General features: G+C 42.0%; 2 protein-coding genes across 3 annotated transcripts in view; one reads left to right on the top strand and one right to left on the bottom strand.

The window, feature by feature from the left end:
- The first annotated feature begins 873 nt into the window (after positions 1–873).
- SLC25A29 (solute carrier family 25 member 29) lies at positions 874–10,344 on the top strand. Of its 2 annotated transcripts, XM_038137145.1 has the most exons (5): positions 994–1,085; positions 2,795–2,838; positions 4,849–4,883; positions 7,342–7,425; positions 7,998–10,344. In XM_038137145.1, the coding sequence occupies exon 5, from the start codon at positions 8,031–8,033 to the stop codon at positions 8,739–8,741; it is 711 nt and encodes a 236-aa protein (XP_037993073.1). In that variant the 5' UTR covers positions 994–1,085; positions 2,795–2,838; positions 4,849–4,883; positions 7,342–7,425; positions 7,998–8,030; the 3' UTR covers positions 8,742–10,344. The 2 variants fall into 2 exon arrangements, with proteins under 2 accessions (XP_037993072.1, XP_037993073.1); XM_038137144.1 differs by lacking the exon at positions 4,849–4,883 and having other exon boundaries at positions 874–1,085.
- A 2,645-nt stretch (positions 10,345–12,989) lies between these two features.
- The window catches only part of YY1 (YY1 transcription factor), a 30,173-nt gene continuing 21,387 nt past the window's right edge, over positions 12,990–21,775 (bottom strand). The window contains exons 4-5 of the mRNA XM_038137137.1: positions 20,921–21,079; positions 12,990–19,834 (exon numbers count right to left, since the gene is read on the bottom strand). Coding sequence (XP_037993065.1) covers positions 19,652–19,834; positions 20,921–21,079 — 342 coding nt within the window. The 3' untranslated portion in view covers positions 12,990–19,651. The remainder of the gene's footprint in view (positions 19,835–20,920; positions 21,080–21,775) is intronic.

Below are 21,775 nucleotides of genomic sequence, written 5' to 3'. Positions count from 1 at the left end.
AGCTCCAGGAGTGAGTCAGCAAAGGGCACCAAAGCTGATCCAGGAACAGGAACACGTCTCGTAGGCTGATGGAGCTGGGCCTGTTCAGCCTTGAGCACAAACCATTGAGGAGGGACTCAGGGACTCAGTCAATGTCTGTCTGAAGGGAGTATCTGAAGGGAGGGTGTCAAGAAGGTGGACCCAGGCTCTTATTGGTGGTGCTGAGCAAGAGACAATGGGCAGAAATTGATGCACAGGAAGTTCTACCTGAACGTGAAGAACTCCTTTACTGTGCACTGATTACAGACCAGAAGAGATTTCCCAGAAATGGTCAGGAGTTGCCACTCAGGGAAGGTATTCAAGAACCATCTGGATGCAATCCTGTGCCACATGCTCTGGGGTGACCCTGCTCAAGCAGGAAGGTTGGACAAGATGACCCACTGTGGTCCCTTCCAGCCCAAGCTGTTCTGTGAAGCTCTCCCTGGAGCCATCTCTTCTCCAGACTGAACAGCCCTGACTCCCCCAGCCTTTCCTCGTAACAGGTCTGGCAGGCATTTTACCCCTGTTAAAAGGGAACACCCTCTCCAAAGGCCTCATGCTATCAGCTCCTCAGGCTTTCCAATCACAAGCACCTAGGGATGCCCTTCCCAGAAAGCAAGACCCCCCAGGACAACCTCCCCAAAATAATGAGGTGCCATCGATGCCTCACAAGAAGGATGCTCTGCCCCCTCCACCCTCCAACCACCACCTCCCCAGCCCCCCAGATTTTTTTCAGCCTTTCCCTTCTGGTTCATTACGCAGCTGTCGCGGAGAAAGAAGTGACAGGTTGAAGGCGGCGGGAGAGGGAGGTGCCGAAGGGAAGCGCAGGCTCGGCGTTCCCGGCACCGGCATCTCCATCCCGTCCCTCGCCGGGAGCCGCCCCCGCGCGGCCGCCAGTGCTGGGGGCGGCCCGGGGGGAGTTGTCCCTTGGCCCCCGCCCCCGGAGGCGCGGCCCGGCCCCTCGCAAGGGTAGAAAGCGCTGGGCGGGGGGTGGCGGCGGCAGAGCGCGGAGCGCGGGGCCCACGCTGCCGGCATGGCTCTGGATTTCCTGGCGGGATGCGTTGGCGGTGAGTGTCGGCGTCTGCGGGGGGGAAAAATAATCATTAAAAAATGGTGGGCAAGGGGGAGAAAAAAGGGCAAAGGAAAGAGAGGGAGAAGGGAGTGAGAGGGAAAGAATAATTTGAAAAATGCAGGAAAAAAGGCTAGGAAAGGAAAAGGGGAATAAGGGGAGAAATGTGAAAAGGTAGGAAATAGAGAACAGGCGTAGAAGGGGTAGAGCGAGATGTTTTTAAAATGCGGAAGAAAGGCAGGCAGGTCGGCGGGGAGGGCTGGGCGCGGCGCTGTTATTTTGGGAGCGGAGGATGGTGCGGGGTGATGAGAGCGGCCCCGCTGCAGCAGGGCCGGGCCCGGGAGGGGGAGGCTCTCGGGGTTCCCGAGCGCCGGGGTCCGCGCCGAGCCCCCCGCGGCCGTGCCGCAGAGCCGGGGTCTGCCCGAGGGGGCTGGAAGGAGCGGGGGATGGGGACGGGGGTCTGGGGCGAGCATAGGGGCGGCGGCGTGGCCGAGAGCCCCAAGGTGAGCACAGGACCTGGGCAGCTTTAAGATGGAGAGGGGCGAACGCGGGCACGCGTCCTGCGCTCCCCGCGCATCCGCGGCCGGCCTGCCGCCTGCTATATTTAGCAGTTGTTAAATTGTGTTCGGGAGACTTATTCTCGCGTCTTTTCGGGTATTTGCGCTTGCTGTTTTTCTTGCCAACCTGGCAAACGTGTCTTAAGTTCTTTTTTTTCAGCGTCACTCTGATTTCATCCTAGTTCTCCTTGCCTTGCTAGGGTTCCCTCGGGGTCAGCCGTCCCGCTGGCCTTTCCGTGCCGAGCTCAGTACACATTGCTGCTTTTCTATCTTGGGCTGTGCTGCTGCCGCGCTGGCCTTAAACAACCTGGACTGCACCGTCCTGGGGCAGGCCCCGTGCTGCTGCCGCGGCTTCCCGGGGCCGGGAGGGCGGCTCTCCTCCTCCCAGGGACGAGGGAAGGGGCGGCTCTCCTCCTCCCAGGGACGAGGGAAGGGGCGGCTCTCCTCCTCCCAGGGACGAGGGAAGGTGCGGCTCTCCTCCTCCCACGGATGAGGGAAGGTGCGCCTGTTGTCAGCGGTCATTAGGGATTGCTGGGTCGCAGGAGTGCAGGGCCAGAGGATTCATTGCTCCAGCCTGTGTGTGCAAAATGCCCGAGTTCAGATCGGTGTCACTAACAGGCCGGCCTGTGGCTTCTAAAAAGTCCTTTGATGCTAGAATAAAGCAGAGGTTTTTAGTAATGTGTGGTCCCTCTGCAGGTGCTGCTGTCACATCTGGAAAGGCTGTAGGCAGAGAGCATTAATGTTCTGTTGCCTTCAGAGATGTTTACATGTTTCTGTGCCTGCACAGAGACATGTACATGAAATATTGTGTTTTAGAATAAACCCGCATTTTCTGCCCACTGGACTTGCCTTGAGCTGAGCCCAGGAGTCGTGGCCGCACATTACCTATGATGTGGCAAGGTCTGTAGTCACACAACTCAACCTCTGCCTGGGGCTCAGAGCCTTCCTGAGAAGCATAAAGGCACCTGGTACTGGCCTGAAGGACTGAATTGTAGATCTCTTATCTCCTGACTTGGTAGGATGCTCTTTAACTGGTTTGCCAACCATGTCGCGCACTCACACCCCAGGCTGGTGGTCCTGCTTGGGCTACTGTAGCCCCAGACACAGGGAAATCTTCAGAGTAATAACCATGGCATTCATTTCATTTCAGGTGCTGCTGGTGTGCTGGTGGGACACCCCTTTGACACTGTTAAGGTGGGTTCATTATGAAATATATTTGCCTGTAAGTAGAAAACTTAGTTTCTCCGAGCAGTGGGGGAGGAAAAAAAATCCCCAGATGCTGTAGGAGTGTAAATCTCTGTGGGAAAGCTTGGAGCAAGCCTCCACAGCTACTGTTTTAGATTCTTCAAACTCCAGCTCTTCAGAAGCGAAAACAGTAACATAAACCTTGGCCTTAACCTGCAAGTTCAGTGCAGTAACAATGTGGTATTTGGAAATACAACTTTGCATTGAACTAAATTTTGTTCTAAGCTTGCTTCTCTGCAGCTGTTCAACACTAACTGCTAAAACTGCCTCTCCCTGCATTTGTAACTCAAAGCCACTTTGTTAGTATGTTGAAAGGTTGGTGTTTTGTTTTCCCCTCAAGCTCTGCTATTACTTATTAATTTGTAGCACTAGGTGGAAGTCAATAAAAATCCACAGCATAGAGCTTGTCTGGGGGCTTTTTCCTCTAAGTATTATTACCTATTTTTATAGCTTTCCAAGTTAAAATTGGTTTTCTGATGGTTAGTTGTGTGTGTGTGTTACACATACTTCGGCTACTATAAATACAAGATCTGAGATCTCCTGGAGGGTCCCTCAGCCAGGGCTCTCAGAAGTCCAAGCCCATCTTTCAGAACAGAATGACAATTTGAGTCATCTTTTGGCAGCCTTACCCCAAGTCTTGCACTGCAGAATAGAAGGGATATCAGTGTGTATTCCCTGCTCAGGTAGTACATCGGGTCACTTGACTGCAGCAGACAGCATGCCATGTAGTAGATCTATATTTGCAATACATTTACCTTGCTGAATTTAGATATGCAAAGGCTGTGGGCTGATAGTGTAACCAAGGACCCCACCACATTCTGTGTTCTGGCACAGGGTTAATTCAATACAGAATTCCTGAGATGGTGGATATTGATCCTCCTTGCAAGCTTGCAGTGCAAGCTGCTCAAACAGTAAAATCTGTCTTTTTGTTGCTCACAATGTGGTACATTTGACAGTTAAATTATTCTGCTGAATTCTAGAGTGTGTTTTCAGGAATAGCATCATCCAGACTTGCAGAACTTTTATTATGGTGGTAGAGGGCCAGCTGTCTTTCCTATCCCATCCTGCCAAGTTTTACATACTTAACTGAAGGTGATCAATCATTTCATTGAATCCAGTAAAACTGCTAAAAATCTATGCTCAGACTAAAGGTAAACATATGTGGGCTTGTTAGTTGGTGATTTGATTGTTTTGGTTTGTTTTTTAAAGTGGAACAGCTTCTATTGCATGAAGCTGAACATTTAACTGTAAAAACTGGGGCTCCCATGCTGGTTTCAGCAGAGGTACCATTGCAAAATAGATGCATCAGCTTGGGAAAAAAGCATCTTACTTCACAACAGAGCAAATCATTTGTTTTTAAATGTTTTATGAAATCCAGTGTGACACATTATATTTTCATATCCTCTAGAAGGTATTGTATGTGTTTATCTCTATTTTGTTAAAACAAATACTAATGTTTGTATTATTAGCTGGCATAGCCACCACTGTATGTGGAAAAACTAACCACCCTTTAAGGAAAAAAAAAAAAAGAAAAAGACATTGCATAACTTGTGTGTGTATATGTGTTAATTCTTAACTTTTTATTGTTCTGCAGTGTTTAAAGGGCTAGCTGGTAGTCACCTTAGACTGTGCATTTTTAATATGACTGAACAATGGGAAAGCTGCTTAGATAAGCCAGTTTTACATCTGCCTTGGCATTTAAGCTCTTTTGGTGGTTTTTTTTTTGGCTGGTGCTCATGTTTCACAGAGCTGGGAGGGGGATGGTGGGACACACAGGGAGACATTATGCTGGCGAAGTCACCCTGCAAAACCTGCAACTGAGCTGATCTCAGAACTGGCAAACTCTTTATCCCTGGTTTGTTGATGTAATGTATAAAATTGCTTTTTTGCTTTTAACTGCCTTTACTTTCTGAGCTAGGGGCTGTCTTCATTAACAGCAAAAGTGTTACTTTGTTGTAGATGACAGATAAGCCTCATCACGGGAGAGTTACCTAGTAAGTATAGCCCAGGTGAACACTTCTGTTTCTCTCAGTCTTAATTTATTCCCAAATGTATTAGTTCAAGTAAAGAACTGAAAAACTTATGAAGTTTTTTCCCTTTTTAATTTTAAACTGATGTGTCCCTCTTCTACAGCTATGGCATGGAGGGAGCGGGGTTTAAATATCCCTTTTTTTTAAATGTAGTTTTATTCTGAACCTTCTTTCTGCTGTGCATTTCTGGCTGTATACAATCCCACACACAGTGCCACTAAAACCAAAGCTCAGGCACACTGCTGTTGAGGTCTTATCCACTACCCATTCTTGGATGATGTTTTCATTGCTCAAATACTTCAGAAGTCACTGATTTCCCACATTATTAAATGCTTGGACTGTTTTGAGGATGTAGTGCTTTGGGTTTCTTATTTAGTCTTGAGTGCCTTCATGCAAGTCTCTAGTGATGTGAAATTACTAGGTGTTGTTAGTGGACCTAAAACCTTAGTAACAGTGTTTTCCCATAAGAAGGAAGCTAGAATATTGGGCAATGAAGGGAACAGGTGGATAAACTTTGCACATGATTCATCTTTCCTATAGTTGTACACACTGAGGAGCTTGTTGAATATGGCATTAACATGCATGAAAATGCAAGTGTTATGTGCACTCATTGCCATATGTGGCATTTTGCTGATGTGTGTACCCTTGCATGATGAGCACTGTGCTCAAGAGAAAGAGGGTTTTCATTCTTAGACCTGGGGAGTCAGTGCTCTAAATAGTCTCCCCTACAGCAAAGCCTAACTTGTTAATATTTCATAAATTATTTAGACAAAAATAGAGGGAGCTGTATGCCACTAGGAAATTTAGCCTATAGATATGGCTAATTCTAAACTATTAAACACAAGCAGAAAAAATAAAGTAAGAAGGTTTCTAAGCTGCAAATCCCCCAAAGCTCTTATGTGTGGAAGTCACAGACAAGGTTTGACACAATAACAGTAAATTCCAAATGCAGTAAAACTTTTGTTTGTGCAATTATGACAGCTTGTTAAGATTTGCCTTTGCTTGTGGACCTGCTTCTTTAACAGTTTTGACAGTCTCTCTACCCCCAAAAGTCGCTTGAAGTGACAGAGGATTTATTTTCTTTGAATCCTACTGTAAGCCTGCTTTTAATGCTGAGATGTTGCAAAACCCAAGGTGATCTCAGCCTCCCACTATGGCTGGCATACACTAAAAAGCATAAAATAACATGTTGTAGGGAAAACACTAAAACTGTCAATTTCTTTTTGCTTTGAAGAAAGCTATCCTGAATATAGGATTCTGGCAAACCACCTCCATAAATCATTTTCCAGACACACATATGACAGGTCTTCCATTGCTGTGGTGGTGTTTTTTATTACTTTAGGCAAACATGAAAAAAAAAAAAGTTCAGGAATCATTCACAGAGATGTAAATTCTTTTTGTTTTGCTCAGAATAAGAGATTGAAGTTTTTTGCCCTGGAGTTGCAGGAGCATTAGCATTACAGGGTTAATAAGCTTCTTTTCTGAAGATCATTGCAGCCCCCCATGCAGGAGATAAAACACAGATTTATAACTTCATCAATCCAGTGAAATCAACTGATTTCATTGCTGAGTGTAGAGGTTTGCCTGAGCTAGGTAGAACTGAGACTCTTTTAAAGTGTGCTGAGGGCAAATAAGTATGAAAAAACAGAAGTGATATTTTCCATTGTAGGTTAAAAAGCATCCAGAAAAGGGATCTCCTATGACCAGCGGCTACAATAGCATTTATCTCTCCAGCAGAACATACTGTTTTAGTTTTGGAAAAGGTTTGAAGCAGCTACACCCTCACCAATTGCTTGCCTTCAGCAGGCTAAGAAACTAAAACAGACTAAAATTTAAAAGGACAAATGGCTTTTTACTCCTTCCCTTATGCAAAGACAGACATCTTAAGAGTCACTGCCCAGCTACCCTCTGGAAAAAAAAAAATCAGATCTCAATGAATGGGGCCAAATCTGGCATTTAGAAACACTATGGATATTGTAGAAAGTTTCCATCCCTTTAAGCTTATCCTAATCTCATGCTTGACTTGCAAATAATTTTTTAATTAAATTGTCTCAAGTTTGCATACGTATTCCTTAGTGTGAACAGAGGTATTCTTGGCAGGTAGAGAAAGTCCCTATTGTAGCCTGTACTGGAAAGCATCTGTTTGGAATTCTAGATGTAAATGTAGCCTTCCACTTCTTGGTTTGCTAATAGTTACAAGAAGTTAATGATCCTCTTCCCCTTGTGTTTTCACCCCCTAACTTAATTCAAAATACCTACACAAGATTATTGGAATTATTGTGCCACACATGGCATTCCAGTGTCCAGCCCTTGCTCTTGCATATGCATTGCTATAGAAAATCTCCACATAGGTACAAGACAGTAGCTTACCCTTTAGGCTCTTCCTGATATACAAATTGGTATCTCACACAACTTTTTATAGGTTCGTCTGCAAGTTCAAAATGTAGAGAAACCTCTCTACCGTGGGACTTTCCATTGCTTTCAGTCCATCATAAAGCAAGAATCTGTAAGTAAAAAATTGCTTTGTGTGTTTGTTTTTTTTTTTTAATCTTTGTGTATTTTGGCTCAGGAGGGTGGGAAAGTTGTTAAAAACAAAGCTGACAAATGTTGAAGATCAAGAGATAAAGCATACTCTGAACTTCCCCTCACCGCAGGGCAGATATTGTAGTCAGAAACTTTGGGGAAAAAGATCACTAAGTAAGGAGATGGTATTTTGAGGCTAACTTCTTTAATAAAATAAGTTATTTAAATAACTAGTTTTCTGAGAATCTAGCAAAAATTAGTGAAGAAATTGAAGTGTTTTTGCTACTGCTGAACCTTTAGGACCACTGTTAAAAAGTTGGCTTCAGGCTTTAAGTATGCTATTTAAAAAGAAGTATAAAATTTGCCAGAAAACTTATCGCTGGGTGGAGTAAGATTCTTTTCTGAATGTGTGTCCTAGGCAGAGATGAAATTCTTATTACAAAAGAAGGTGGTCCTGATGGGGTACAAGGGAGAGCCAGAAAGGCTGTGTTCTGCAGTTTGAGGAGGTTATCCACACCACTGCTAAAAAGGGTTTTCCCTCCCTTCTTCCCTTAGGCTTTTGGACTCTATAAAGGCATTGGGTCACCAATGATGGGACTCACGTTCATTAACGCGCTGGTGTTCGGTGTGCAAGGAAACACCCTGCGCGCTCTGGGCAAAGACACTCCTCTGAACCAGTTCCTTGCAGGGTCAGCAGCAGGAGCCATCCAGTGCGTCATCTGCTGTCCCATGGAGCTGGCAAAGACAAGGATGCAGCTTCAAGGAACAGGAGAGTATAAACTAAAAACGAAGAACTACAAAAATTCTCTGGACTGTTTGATCAAAATCTACCAAAAGGAAGGGCTGAGGGGTATCAACAGGGGCATGGTCTCTACCTTCATAAGAGAAACTCCAAGCTTTGGCTTTTACTTCCTCACCTATGACTGCATGACACGGTATTTGGGCTGTGAAGCTGAGGACAGTTACGTTATTCCCAAGCTGCTGTTTTCTGGAGGGATGTCGGGCATCGTGTCGTGGCTCTCGACCTACCCCATGGATGTGATCAAATCGCGGCTCCAGGCCGACGGCGTCGGGGGCGTCACGCAGTACAACGGCATCCTGGACTGCGTGCGAAAGAGCTACCACGAGGAGGGCTGGAGGGTGTTCACCAGAGGTCTCACTTCCACACTTCTCCGTGCTTTTCCCGTCAACGCAGCTACCTTTGCCACCGTCACTGTGTTCCTGATGTACATGAAGGCAGAAGACAACCTTCCCGAATGTGAGCCGGGTCCGGTAATCCCTCAGCCTTCCAGTTTGTGAACCTTCTCTCCTTGTTCTCCTCATCCAAAGCCCGGCTGGTTGGCTTTTGTGAAACATGAACACTTGACCCACACAGGTAGTGTAGATTTATGCTATCTGTATAAAGAATTCCTAAATGTATCAAACTAGGATTTCATCTCACTACTTGTATAAACGGCATCTTGCCTTATTCAGGACTCCACATCTGGAAGTATTCAAGTAAGAGGGAGACCTGCTTTTAGAAAGTTGCTGTTGTGGCTCCAGAAGAAGCTCTGGAGAGTGTTCTTGCACCAGAAATTGAGTTTTCTTTCACTCAGGATCTGAATGACTGAATTGAGCTGAATGCAGAAATGTTTTCATGAAAGAAATACTCATTTTGTATGTGACAGGAGTAAGTGTACTCTAAGGTGAAGAAAGGGGAAGAAGTTTAGTGGTGGAGACATTTTGCAGGTAACCCTGAACTGTAAAGGCAAGGACTAGAATTCAGCTAGTCCTGTGTTTTAGTTTTCCTTTGCTTTTATATGTCAATGGTTTTAGTAGCAACTTTGTTCATACTGATTTGTAAAAAACAAACAAAAATAATTTGTACCTAAGTTACTCCCTGACCTTTCAGCTTTGAATAAATATCTTAAGCACAAAGTTAGCATCTGCACTCAAATGCACTTGTTCCTTAAATCTCAAGGCTTGTAAGGATTTAGGGAAACTCAAATCTAGTAGGATTGTGTTGTTTGCCCTCACCTCTTTCTCATTTGGTGGGTGCATTGAGTAGTTCAGTCTAGTGGACTTCGTTCTCTGAAGTTAATGCAACTTTGCACCACTTCTCCCAACATGCCCCATAGCAGCCAGTGATGTACAGAAGTCAAAGTCCTGCCTGTGGTATTGCACAAAATGTTTGTGGGTGCAATGTTAGCTTAGCAGCTTGAAGTTTCTTAGAAATACATACATATTTAGGACTGGAGGTTTCATACCTTTCCAGAAAATAGGGGTGTAAGTGTCTGAAATGGTTGCTGTTCAATACACTTGCATTATGAATTTAAACAATACTGATTTTTATGTATTTAGTTACAGTGCTACTGGAAAGAAGACTGAAAAGGGTCTTAGAGAATTTTCTTGTTACATTAATCTGCTGTATTTTTTTACCAGTCTGCTCAAGAAGAATTGAATTAGCCAAAGAGCTACAAAAAGTTATTTAAGATTTGAGCTAAAAGCTACACATATTTGGCACAAAGAGCCAGGAAGAAGGACTGTATGTGTGTGAGCAACGTTTTAAAACATATCAAACTAGTTCAGTAAGTACAACTTGTTACACTTTTGGTTGGGACAAGTGCAATATGTGTTTAATATATATGAATTTTCTAAAGAAGCGTTATTTCATAGCATTTTGCACTGTAACAAAATATGCTGGAGAAACCTGTAAAATTGGTATGTCTTTTTATACCTTGAAGGTATGGTGGATGTTTTAGTGCCTACTTGCACTGAGATTCAAATTGAATGTTAATTAAATCTGTCTACTAAGCTGCATATGCACAACAAATCACAGCAAAGACCATTTACACCTTTGTACAGGAGTATGTCAATTCTTGTATATATATATATATTGAGGGAATAAATTTTTTTAAAATTTTGCCTTTGATTGTTTGAAATTTGGGGTTTTTTATGTTTTACTCAGATGCTTCTTTGTGTTAAGTCAAGCTTGCATGAGGATGGGGTTTCTGGTTTTTGCCAGGAAAAACTTGCTCTGTATCTGCCTTGTGTGCACCACTGGGAAGGGCAGGGCCTTGCTCTGGCTTAGGCTTCACCTAAGAAAGGAAATTGCCTGACCTCACCTCTTTAAACTGACCTTTCCTCTTCTGAAAGAACAATCCTGCTTTTAGAGCCAAAGAGCTGCCCCTATGCTTAGACATTTCCTGTCCTGCACTTATTTGGTTTAATCTGTGCTGATCAGCACCAAGGCTGCACAACAGGGGAAGACAACTCTTGCATCCCTGCAGGGTCACATCCAAATCAAGTACCAGGTGTCCATAACCTCTCTGTGCAACGTGTTCCAGCACCTCACCATTCTCACAGAAAGAGTCTCTCCCACTACCTAATCTCAACCTACTCCCAGTTTGCATATGTTACCCTTTACACCTCCAAATCCTTGTAAAAAGTCCTTCTCCACATTCCCTCTAAGTCCCCTTTAGGTACTGGTCAGTGTCCCCAGAGCCTTCTCCTCTCCAGGCTGAACAGCCCAAATTCTCTCAGCCTGTCTCCCAAGGAGAAGTGCTCCAGCCCTCTGATCGTCTTTGTGTTCCTCCTCTGGACTCATTCCAGTGAGTTCATGTCCTCCTCTTCAGAGGTTATTTCAGGTACTGGCTCCACTACTTCATCTAAAAGGGCAAATACATGTGGCTGACACAAACCCTGTCATCAGTTTCCTGACCATGGCCAGGGTCAGTTCCAGTCAAGTACCTTTTGTTCTCTCAGCAAGAGCAACCATTATGTTCAACACTGAACTATGAACAGAAACAAATACCTGGAATAAGCAAATAGCGTCTCCTTAGAAGACTAATATCATCAAAACAGAAAAGGGCTATATAATGTTTTACTTGCAGTGCTTACTAAAGCATTCTTTCCAGAAATTCATCCATCTGGAACTGGCTGTTACTCAACAAACCTGAGAAGAGGCTAAAGTCAGCTTTCAGCCTAGTCTGATGGCACTTGCTTGAAATCCATGTGACTTCTAACTATTAAATCAAGCTAGACAATAGCCTCAGCCTTTTAAATCATGATACAGTTCTTTTTCCTGATATATTTTTGAAACATGAGCTACCTCTACTGCCTTACATGATCCTCATTTCTACACCATTGTCAAGCAATTCCCAAATAACTGAAGGGATTAAGAAAGTAAAAAAATCACTGAAAATGAAACTCACTATCAAGTCACTCTGCCCTGTTCTTAAACTAGATGAGTCATGCCAAACATGTCCAATTAGGAAAAGAGGGGAAAAAAGTACCCATGTATACTACTTCTTGACTAAGTTGCTATAGTAGAACAACTAGTGTGAAATCTGTTTATCAGGTCTGTAACATGTCAAGTTTTTTGTCCTCTCTGCCTTGTCTTTCTCTGCATAGCTCTAGGGATAGGACAAGGACTAATGGCCTTTAGCTGCAAGAGGGCAGGCTGAGATTGGCTCTTAAGAAGAAATTCTTCACTGTGAGGGTACTGAGGCCCTGGCACAGGTTGCTCAGAGAAGCTGTGGGTGTCCCACCCCTGCAAGTGTCCAAGACCAGGCTGGATGGGGGTCTGAGCAACGTGGTCTAGTGAAAAGTGTCCCTGACCATAACAGGGGGTGTTGGAACTAGATGATCTTTAAGGTTCCTTCCAACCCAAACCTAGGATTCTATGATAAAGCTTTTTATACAGCTCAGGTAAAGGTGCAGCACTGGCAGCATACCGGGAAAAAGACTAAGACACAAATGTAAACATTGTCCTTGAAATGAAAAGAGGTGTTTGTCCTTTGAAATCAAATGTATTTATTATTATGCTGGACAGCAGGTGTTAACAGTTTAATGTTAGCTGCTGTTAGCCTGACTTTTAATCCATGGATAGTTAAAGAACAATTTAAAACCCAGAAGTGTGCCAAACACCATTAGAGTAGCAGAATGCACAGTTAAACCCCACTTCTGCCACAAAAACAGGCAGAGAAAATAGAAGCTTACCCAAGCCAGAATGCCCTATCAAACACCACAGCCATGGAGACAGATGAAGGATCTGAGGGACACTGGGGGGCACAGCAAGAGGGCAGGGAAGCAGAGAACTTGCTGGGCCAAACCTAAGGGAGACAGCCTTTGATATCATGGGCAAGCAAACTGTTGCTTTCCATTTTCAGGAATTTATGTGTGTCCAGGGGAGACAAGCAGAGGAAAATGAGCCATTTTCATCTTCCCAGTACAACTGTTTTGCAATTTTTGTATTAGTGTTGTCCTCACTAATTGCAAAAGTAGTTATCACCAACAGAAAAAGGTGACGTAATATGCAATAATACATAAGAGATACAGTAAAAGCTTTTCTACTTATAGTTTATTACTAGTTTTAACTGAGTTGACCTAGAAAGTGATTTTGAGCTGTTCAGGTTCATCAGTAAATAAACTGAACTCAAGGCAAGATCTGCCGTGTACACTAATGCCCTATAGATTGATAAAAATGGAAGAATGTCAGGTTCTAATGTTCACAAAATGTTCTTAGGGGCTATAAAGTGTAACAACTAACACAGTCAAATTGCTTAATTATCATTCACTATTTTAATTTATTATGACCATTTTTCTTACTGAAAGAAGCACACTGCATTTTTTTATTGACAGTAAAATAGACATGTACCATTTTAGCCACATCCATGTGTCAATGAATAAAATACTAAAATCATAATGAAGCTGACCTCAAGGTCTGCACCGTTTCCTATACGTATCAGAATAGAAACAAGTGTTGCTCATGTAATTTGACTTGGCCAGATTAAAGTTGGTACAAAATAAACAGAATATTCTTCTTCTAGGATCTGATCTATTATCTTAAGCAGAGATTTACTGTAGATTAGGAATACTTCAGTGTTGCAATCGACCAGCCCATACACCTTCTTGTGAACTGGTGTATTTTCACTTAGGAAGAATCTATGAGGGGTGCTTTCAAACAGGCTGGTAAGGAAGTTCAAACTTTTAAACTGCAGTTAAAGGAGGTAAATGTAATAATTACTTCTACCCTTAAATTAATCCAGGCAGTTACCTGCTTCCCTGCCAGTTCTTAACTGAGAGACTGGACACATTTTCATTTCACACTCTGGAAAAAATTGAGATGAAATCCCCTGTCCCTAACCCAAGCAGGAGGAAAAATTAAAAACAAGCAAACCAACCAACCACACAAGAGGAAAACCTAAAGACCTCCCATAAGAATTATTCCATACAATCCATTTTCAAACCACAAACATTTGTATGCCCTTTGAAACTACGGGAGTCAGTGGATTCATATAAATCCATTGGAGGTTCAGGCAAAGCATCAGGTAAGACTGAAAACTGGATTCTATAACAAAAGGCCAAATTTTGGCCAAATTTTGTTTTGCTGAGAAAAAAATACATGTGTTGAAAATTAAGTCAAAGCATAAGCTGCATGATGCCCCATGTGTGAGGCAGTCAAAACCTTTGTAAGCCAAAATTGGCACGGGCAAGGTCAGTGAGGTCCTTGGCAAGTCCACCTTGCAACTCTGAAGGACACCTGACTCTGTGAGCCCTCAAATCAAAATACTAACCTACAGTTTTCCACAGATTTGTCTTGCAACCAGTTCCCAAGATGAGCTTGAGCCAAAGGACACTAGGACCCATCTGGTCACCAAGACCTTTTGTGTATGGATTTGCCACTGTAATTTAACAAGCAGTACATATTATGCCACAGTCTCCACATGCTCTATCATTTATCTCAAAAATATTAGTTATTCACATTCTTCTGAAATACACCTTTTCCGTGGGGCTGCTCCAGGGAGGGAGCCAGGTTACTTGAGAACTCTGATCCCCTGAAGAGCAGCAATGCAGGACTCCAGTGCAACATGGGTCCTGTTGTGCAGTCACTGTGATGGCCTTGCACACATTACGAGCAGCAACAGACTGAAGCAAAGGCCCAAACTGCCTCAGAAGAGGTTGAACTTTTGCCTCTGCTGGAGAGAAGCAGTGATGTTTTACAGGTCCTGCAGTTAATCAAAATAGCCACTCACAGCTGAAAGCACATTCATTAACACCATTGATCACAACGGATTCCCACATTACTGTTCAATATTAATATTTCATGTATGTATGTATATATGAGCCATGTCACACTCAACAATTTTTATTTACAGTCTTATTTTCAATGCCTTGCTGGTGCTTTTAATGAATGCACAAGTAAACTCAGGACTCCCAGGAATCAGCACACAATTGGAATTCTCAGTGGTGTGTGGGCAATTTGCTCTTTGACACTGGCATGCTCCAAGTCTGTCAAGGTCCACTGAATGCCACAGGACACACACTCGACCTCGCAGGGGCACCTTGACACTGCCATTCTGTCTGCTGGTCACGCTGTGCAAACAGGTAATTCACTGCCATCTCCTGGCAAACTGCTACCTGGGAGCTCCTGAACTGAAACAAAGCACTGACACATGCCAGCTGACACCAGAGCGATTAGAGAGGAATCACACTTCAACCTACAATATCACTTTTAAGTGTGGTGGCAAAAGGAGCACTCCTAGGTCCTGCAAGGACACCATGGACTCTCCATTCCCTTCTCTTCCTCCCAAAATTCACCAACATCTAGGCAGAACTTCAGGCTTGCTCCCGATGAGAGCTCCCAGCAGACACAGGACCCTGCTGAGAAGGAGTAACTACTAGAGGGTATCACATCCACACCATGACACACAACAGAAGCTGTGGTACCCAACCAGCACCCAGGCTTAGAGCTTGTCTCTTAGAAAAAGTAATAGTAGACTTGGAAAACCCTAAAATGGGAATTGTCTAAAACCCAGTTGCTGTAAAGAATCTTATTTATTAACGTACAGCAAAACAGTGTGTTCCTGCCACTTTAGGGGAAACCAAGACCTGAAAAATTCACATTAACTCTTATAAAGAATCTTATGTGCTTGCCCCAAAGGAAATTCAAGACTTTTCAGGCAATTTCCAGAGAAAAGCAGAAAAGGACTGAAAAAAATTCTTAACTTAAACTGCATTAATAATATAGGATCATTGAGAGTAAACATAAGAGCTGGTTTGCTTTAGGTAAAGAGAATGAAGTAGAGAAAAGGACCACTAATTCAATTACCTTATAAAATTAAACCAGCAGCCACCCAGGTGGCATCTAAGCATAGCTGTAAACCCATCATCACACTCTTGCAACTTGACACTAGACCAATTCATATTATCAAACTGAATATTGAATATTGTAATATAAGCACCTACAGTCCTGCTCTGGTTCATGTCTACCATCTACTGTGCAGATGTTTCTGCTCCTTGTGTTCAGCAGCAGGGTTGCACTCCCTCTGCTCTACTTCACTTTGCCATTCTTCTGCCCTGGGACTCTTCCCAAGGAAAGGCTACTTTTTAAAGTATTCCATTTACACAGCTAGGAACAAGAACACTGAAGTGAACTCTTATTTGTATTCCTGCCTGCAAAGTTCACACCCAATATTCAGTCTTGAAATCCACCCCAGGTTCCCCTTAGTAGCTTTAAGTGCTCCAGGGACATGAGTGCAGCAAAGCTCAGTGCTGACACAAACATGCTTTACTCCTCTCCCCACACCACGATCACATAGCAGATTTCAGAAGGTGCTGTACAGATGAAAAACTTATTCTGAAGAGCCATCATTATAGATGGCACATTATAGACACACATTATATACCAACCAAGGCCAGTAGCAGCTGCCACTTGACTGATTAAGACTTTCCAGACAGATTTGTCTAGCAGCCCTGATGAAAATTCCAGACTTTCTTAATCTCTTCAAGGTATTAAGGAAACACTTGGAAAAATGATATTCAGTACATACTGTCCTCAAGCTCAGGCATCTTAACTGAGTAGAAAAACCAACCAGCCCCACTTTTTCCAAGGCATACTGACAAAATATCCTGTGAGCTACATGATGAGCACATGGCAACACTTGCTATTATCATGGCCATGACACTTTGAAGGGATTCACTTTCTTCAAACAATTTAAAGCCTCGGTATTTTTGCCATTTCTGGTAATTATTGGATCTTTTACTTTTTACCCACTGTGGAATTAGCGGAGAGAAAGGATCTCCACTTGCCCTTAAAAACTGCACTATTGTTGACAATCTTTTGTTAGGATGTGTTTAGTATTTGGCTTTGTTGATTGACAACTTGCAGCCACTACAGGGAAAAGTCAAAATGCACTATCTCAATTCCACAGAGACTCTCTTCAAACAGAAGATAACTAAAATTCAGTGAGGGCTCAGCTGAGGTCCTGGCGTTGTTTCACTAAGGATTTATTCTCTTAGCATTTTAAATCTGAAGTCCTCCTACAAATTTTTCAAGAAACACTCTCCACAAATAATTAGTATTTAAGTTGTTTGTTTTGCATTTACTGACAGACCATAAAGAAACAGAGAAAATTCAGGTCAGTTCCACCTTTGAAGTTGGTCTGAGTTTGCCTCCTTTCATTCTGACAGCAGCAGAGCCAAACAAGGTATATAGGTACGATATATAACAAGGTACGATCAAATGAGCAGTAGAACACGTGGAATGAGTAAGCATGGAAATTTTCTGCCAGTTTTAAACCCACATTTCTACCACCCCTCATCTTCTCCTCCCCTTACCTGAACTCACTCACAAATTGGTGGTGCAATGCAGGAACTCAATAGCACGCTGGGAATGGTGGTTTCAAAGTCAACTCTGTTGCTATTCTCAAATCCTGTAATTTCTTCACTGAAAAACCTTGAGAAAAACTTTGGAATCAATTAAGCAGGATGTTTTAAAAGCAAGGTGTGCCAATTACACTTTAAAAGCTTAAACAAGTTATAGCAGCTGCTCAATGCCTGTATTTATTCATAGCCATTATGGAATTAGATACTTACAAAGCAAGACCTTTCAAGCTACTGAGTGTTGCTACTTACGCTCAGGAGTATATTGAGTGCTACTGATGTGAGGCCTAGATGGAAACGTCTCTGTAATCAGATGCAATATAACCAGAGGCAATAACAGTTACAGTTCCCAGTTGGTCCTCAAATCAATATTTAACATAGCTTACTCTCAAATGTATGTTCAAAGTAACATAGTTCAGTCCCTAAGGTATGTTCAAGGATGAAGTACTGACACCTTGTAATTCAATAAATGACTTTATGACACAGGAAAGCAAACTTCTGTGTAACCCTAACACCATCACAGATACTGCTTAAGAAAAAAATATAAGGTCAATTAGAACTAGACTGAATTAATTTTATTTCCTTCCAAAAAGAATAGACACTAATTTAACTGTATACAGAATTTAATTTAACTATAACTATACAAGTTTCAATATATTGTCCTGTTCAAAAACTGCTTATATATAAAAGAAAAAAATACTGCCAAAATTCTAACGCATACTTTACAATTAAATGTCCCAACTTTCTTTCTACTCCTAATAACCCCAGACTAGAGTTGCAGTGTTCAGATTAACTTATGTATGGATGAAAATTCCCTTGGTCTTAAGTGCAGTTTCTTTATTACCCATGTTTTTGCCACTACCACCAACACTGGACTCAAAATTAAGTTTTACAGTATTAGCAATGAAAACTTCGATGAACCTTTTAAGAACAAAATTCAGAAAAAGATTAACAACACTTTTTACTGCATTAAAATATGTTACATGCCTCTAAAAAATAACTTATGCATTTCTCTGCATTTTTTTCTGTTTATTAATCTGTCACAGTTTACTAGAGTATCTGCTAAGTTTTCGTTGAACATTTGAACAAATGAGAAGTAACCACTCTTAGACCATCAAACTCAACTCCGTCAAGTTCTCTTAGAACTTCAAGTTCTTGTTTTGAAACAAAATGTATCCAATAAGGTTCCAAGAATTTTTATCATTACACTCAAGCAAGTTAGCCAAAAGAAAAAAGTTTCTTTTTTTTTCCTGGTATGATCACCCAAACCCTACCATTCCTCCACTTTCTATTGTTACTGCATTTAAACTGCCAACATTCCTTACCTTGACTAAAAAAAGGTTTCCATTTAGTTATTTCCTGTACTGTTTTACCTAGTTGCTGTCCAGGCACACAGAACACTCCCCACTACACTGCCAAGTCTCCAAATCCATCGTTCCAGTTAATGGAAGTCTCGGTCACTCAAAACCAGAATTACAGTCAGCAATTCTGTTTAGATAAACCACCTGATGTGGTATTAACTGCATTACAAATCACTGTAATTGAATGCCAAGTAAAGGAAACTTGAGTTTATTTAGCTTCCAATTTCTGGGAGGTCAAGAGGAACTAGAACTGCTCTGGACAACAAAAGAAAATTGACTGCGCTTACAGATCATTTTCTGCCAGATTCTTTCTTCAGGACCACTGTTTTATTGTTGTCCTTGCTATTACATGGGGGATGTACATATTATCAGGTGTTAATAAACGGTCAGTGCCTGTACAATACATTCTACAACTGAGCACCACTTTCCGTAACTGAACAGGCAAAGAAATTACACTGAACATCAGCATCTGGCAGTATTTCTCCAAAAAAAGTGACTAAAATGGGTTTAAATTGATTAACACTATTAAATCACATCTAATATTTGATACTACATGATTTCATTACAGCTATACGATACAATTATACAAAATGTGTTAACATCAAAGAATACAACCAAAATTAAGATAGCAAACAAAACCTATATAATTTTTCTTTCTTTACAGGAAAATACTTTTGAAGTATGCATGTAACTGCCCATTCTTTTAAAGAAAATCTACCGCAAGCAAGTTATCAACCTCCAGAAAATCACACATAGCATTACTACGCATATCCCCAAAAAGTGTACAATATGCACACTTGGAAAATACAAAATTAAAAAAAATTGTAAGCAACCGGTGAGCTTCATATTTATAAGAATGTGAAAAGAAGTCCAATTTTAGCACTGTTGTAGAAAGAATTGTCTTTTCTGATGCAAGTTCGTGAACTGACCCGTCCGGTTGGGGCCACACTTTACAAAACACCGTGTTCTTGAAACGGGATTACAGACCAAGGTGGATCATCTTAGCAATGTCACCTTCAAGTTTTCTGTGTGGTTTTTTTTTTTGCTTTTTATTTACTACTTATCAAAACACGTCCTTTAGTTTTGTAGGGTTCTTTTTTTTTAAAATTCTTTCCTAGAAACAATATACAAAGGGGAGGCGTATTTCTTTCCAACTGATTTTCCTGTAAGATGCTTTGAGTTCGAGAACGTTCTCCTCAACTTTCACTGGTTGTTTTTGGCCTTAGCGTGTGTTAAGATGTGAGATTTCAGGTTGGTTGATTGCGCAAACTTCTTATTGCAGCCGTCAAACGGGCAAACGTAGGGCCTGTCGCCAGTGTGAATTCGCACGTGTGTGCGTAAATTGAAGTCCAGTGAAAAACGCTTTCCACATCCTTCAAACGTACACTGTTGGAAGGAAAAGAAACACTCTGTTAGCTAGTGGAACTCATCTCCATCACTGAGCAGAAAAACAGTCTTCTCTAAATCACTAGACTGCACCGTGAAGCCAGAGGCTGTAAATTGTTATGGGTGAAGCTGCAGGGATTCCCGGTGAACTGCACTAAAAACTGCAAGACTTCAGCATATGGTATATCTACAATAGCATATCTATTTTCAAAGAGAGAAATAAATGACCTCCAGCTTGCAAGCAAGCACTTCCACTGAAGACACCTTCTCTGCATGTGAAACTGTACCTACACTGTATGACAAAACAGAAAGAGGATTTCACATCAGAACTTCTCCCTTTGAGTGATGATTTGTAAAGGTTTTCTCATTTTACCCGCTTTACTTTAAAGATGGGCTTGATATAAAAAGGACAGCACATTTAGTGTTACTTTATTTACCACACAGAATATTCAGTGTGTGCATCCAAGCAAATGCCTGAGGACTGCAAATCAAGTTTCTGAAATAATTTATTGTTGTTGATTATTTAAGAAAAAACCCACATATCTTAAGTGTGTTTTGGGGAACACATATGTGCTCAAGACTAAGAAACACTTTAAAGATTTCTAGGGAGTATCATATGAAGAGGGCAGGGGACCTCTGGTGGCAGAAGCCCACGTGACTCAATATAAATGGAAAGAGATTCAGGGACTCCATCATTTTGTTAATTAGTACCCTGAGGTAACTAACTGAGCAAGCAGCCCCAAGTCTCAGTTGTCCACAAGCAGTAAGCTGAAAACATAATGAGGAGAAAGAGACATTTTCTTCCTTCTCTAGTAACTGCAGACCTCATTTTTAAAGAAGGCAACTTTAGACCATATTTTGAAAGGTACCTCCCGTGTACATCCAATTTACCAATTTCTAAGAGAAGTCCATGTAAATAATTAAATGATAGCCTAATTTACTCAAGGGGACTCCCAGTTTTGCAGGTGCCTTATCTGATTTTAGAAGAGCCCTAGTATGGCCAAGTCCTGTGGAAGCCAGGTTATAGCTAGAGTCTCCAGGGTTCCCAGGGAAGTGGTGGCACTGGTGCCTGCAGGTCAGCAGTACCTGAAAGGGTTTCTCTCCGGTGTGAACTAGCTGATGTCGCTTTAGTTTCGAGCTCTCCACAAAGGCCTTGCCACATTCTGCACATACGTGTACTCGAGGGCCATGAGTGTGCAGGTGCTTCCTCATGGCAGAGTTGTCCCTGAACATCTTTGTGCAGCCCTTAAAAAGAACAGTAAAACTCAATTAGTAGATAAGCTAGTTCTCATAAAGAAGGTTTTATCTGCTGCAGTACGAGCACTTAAAGTGCTTTTATATCCTGAATATTTTCTTAATAATTGGCCCTGGAAATAACATCCCTTACATTTACTCTTTAAAAAGCAATACAAGAAAAACTAATCATTTGAAAAGCTGACAAAATAAAATCTAAACCCAATCCCAAACAAAAAGATCCCAAACCCTTTCCTCATTCAGTGTTATGAGCCATGTGCAGTCAAATGAAAAACAGGCCAGTCTTATGGAGAAGATGCAGACTCTGGCAGAAGCAAATGAATAAACCAAACAAAAGCACTTAACATGTTTCAGAGAAAAAAAAAAAAACAAACCACAAAACAAAAATCCAACCAAAAAAACAAAAGACAGAAGGAGAGTTCATGGATACCTATGGTGTACTCTTCAAAGTGCTATATTCCGAGAACTACAGTACTACAATATATTCTATAGCCTCTAATATACCACAGATTAATTCCCTAGTACCAAGTGGTATGTGCACCACCTCCCAACATTCTGTCCTCTTCCTTCTCTGTCCTCCCCATTTCTGAGAAAAAAATGGAGCAAGAGGGTTTCCAGCACGTAACAACTTACAGGAACTAGCTTGTCCAAACTGGCAGCAGCAGCCTGATCACTGTCCCCTTGGCA

Source organism: Motacilla alba, chromosome 5 (genome assembly GCF_015832195.1).
Source record: "Motacilla alba alba isolate MOTALB_02 chromosome 5, Motacilla_alba_V1.0_pri, whole genome shotgun sequence".
Taxonomy (NCBI): Eukaryota; Metazoa; Chordata; class Aves; order Passeriformes; family Motacillidae; genus Motacilla; species Motacilla alba.
This window is presented reverse-complemented; position numbering and strand designations above follow the sequence as displayed.

Bases quoted from the DNA above. Each gene is read 5' to 3' on its own strand.
- SLC25A29 (XM_038137144.1), top strand. From the start codon at position 1,052: ATGGCTCTGGATTTCCTGGCGGGATGCGTTGGCG. The intron at 2,839-7,341 runs GTGGGTTCATTA...AACTTTTTATAG, and splicing joins ACCCCTTTGACACTGTTAAG to GTTCGTCTGCAAGTTCAAAA. The intron at 7,426-7,997 runs GTAAGTAAAAAA...TTCTTCCCTTAG, and splicing joins CCATCATAAAGCAAGAATCT to GCTTTTGGACTCTATAAAGG.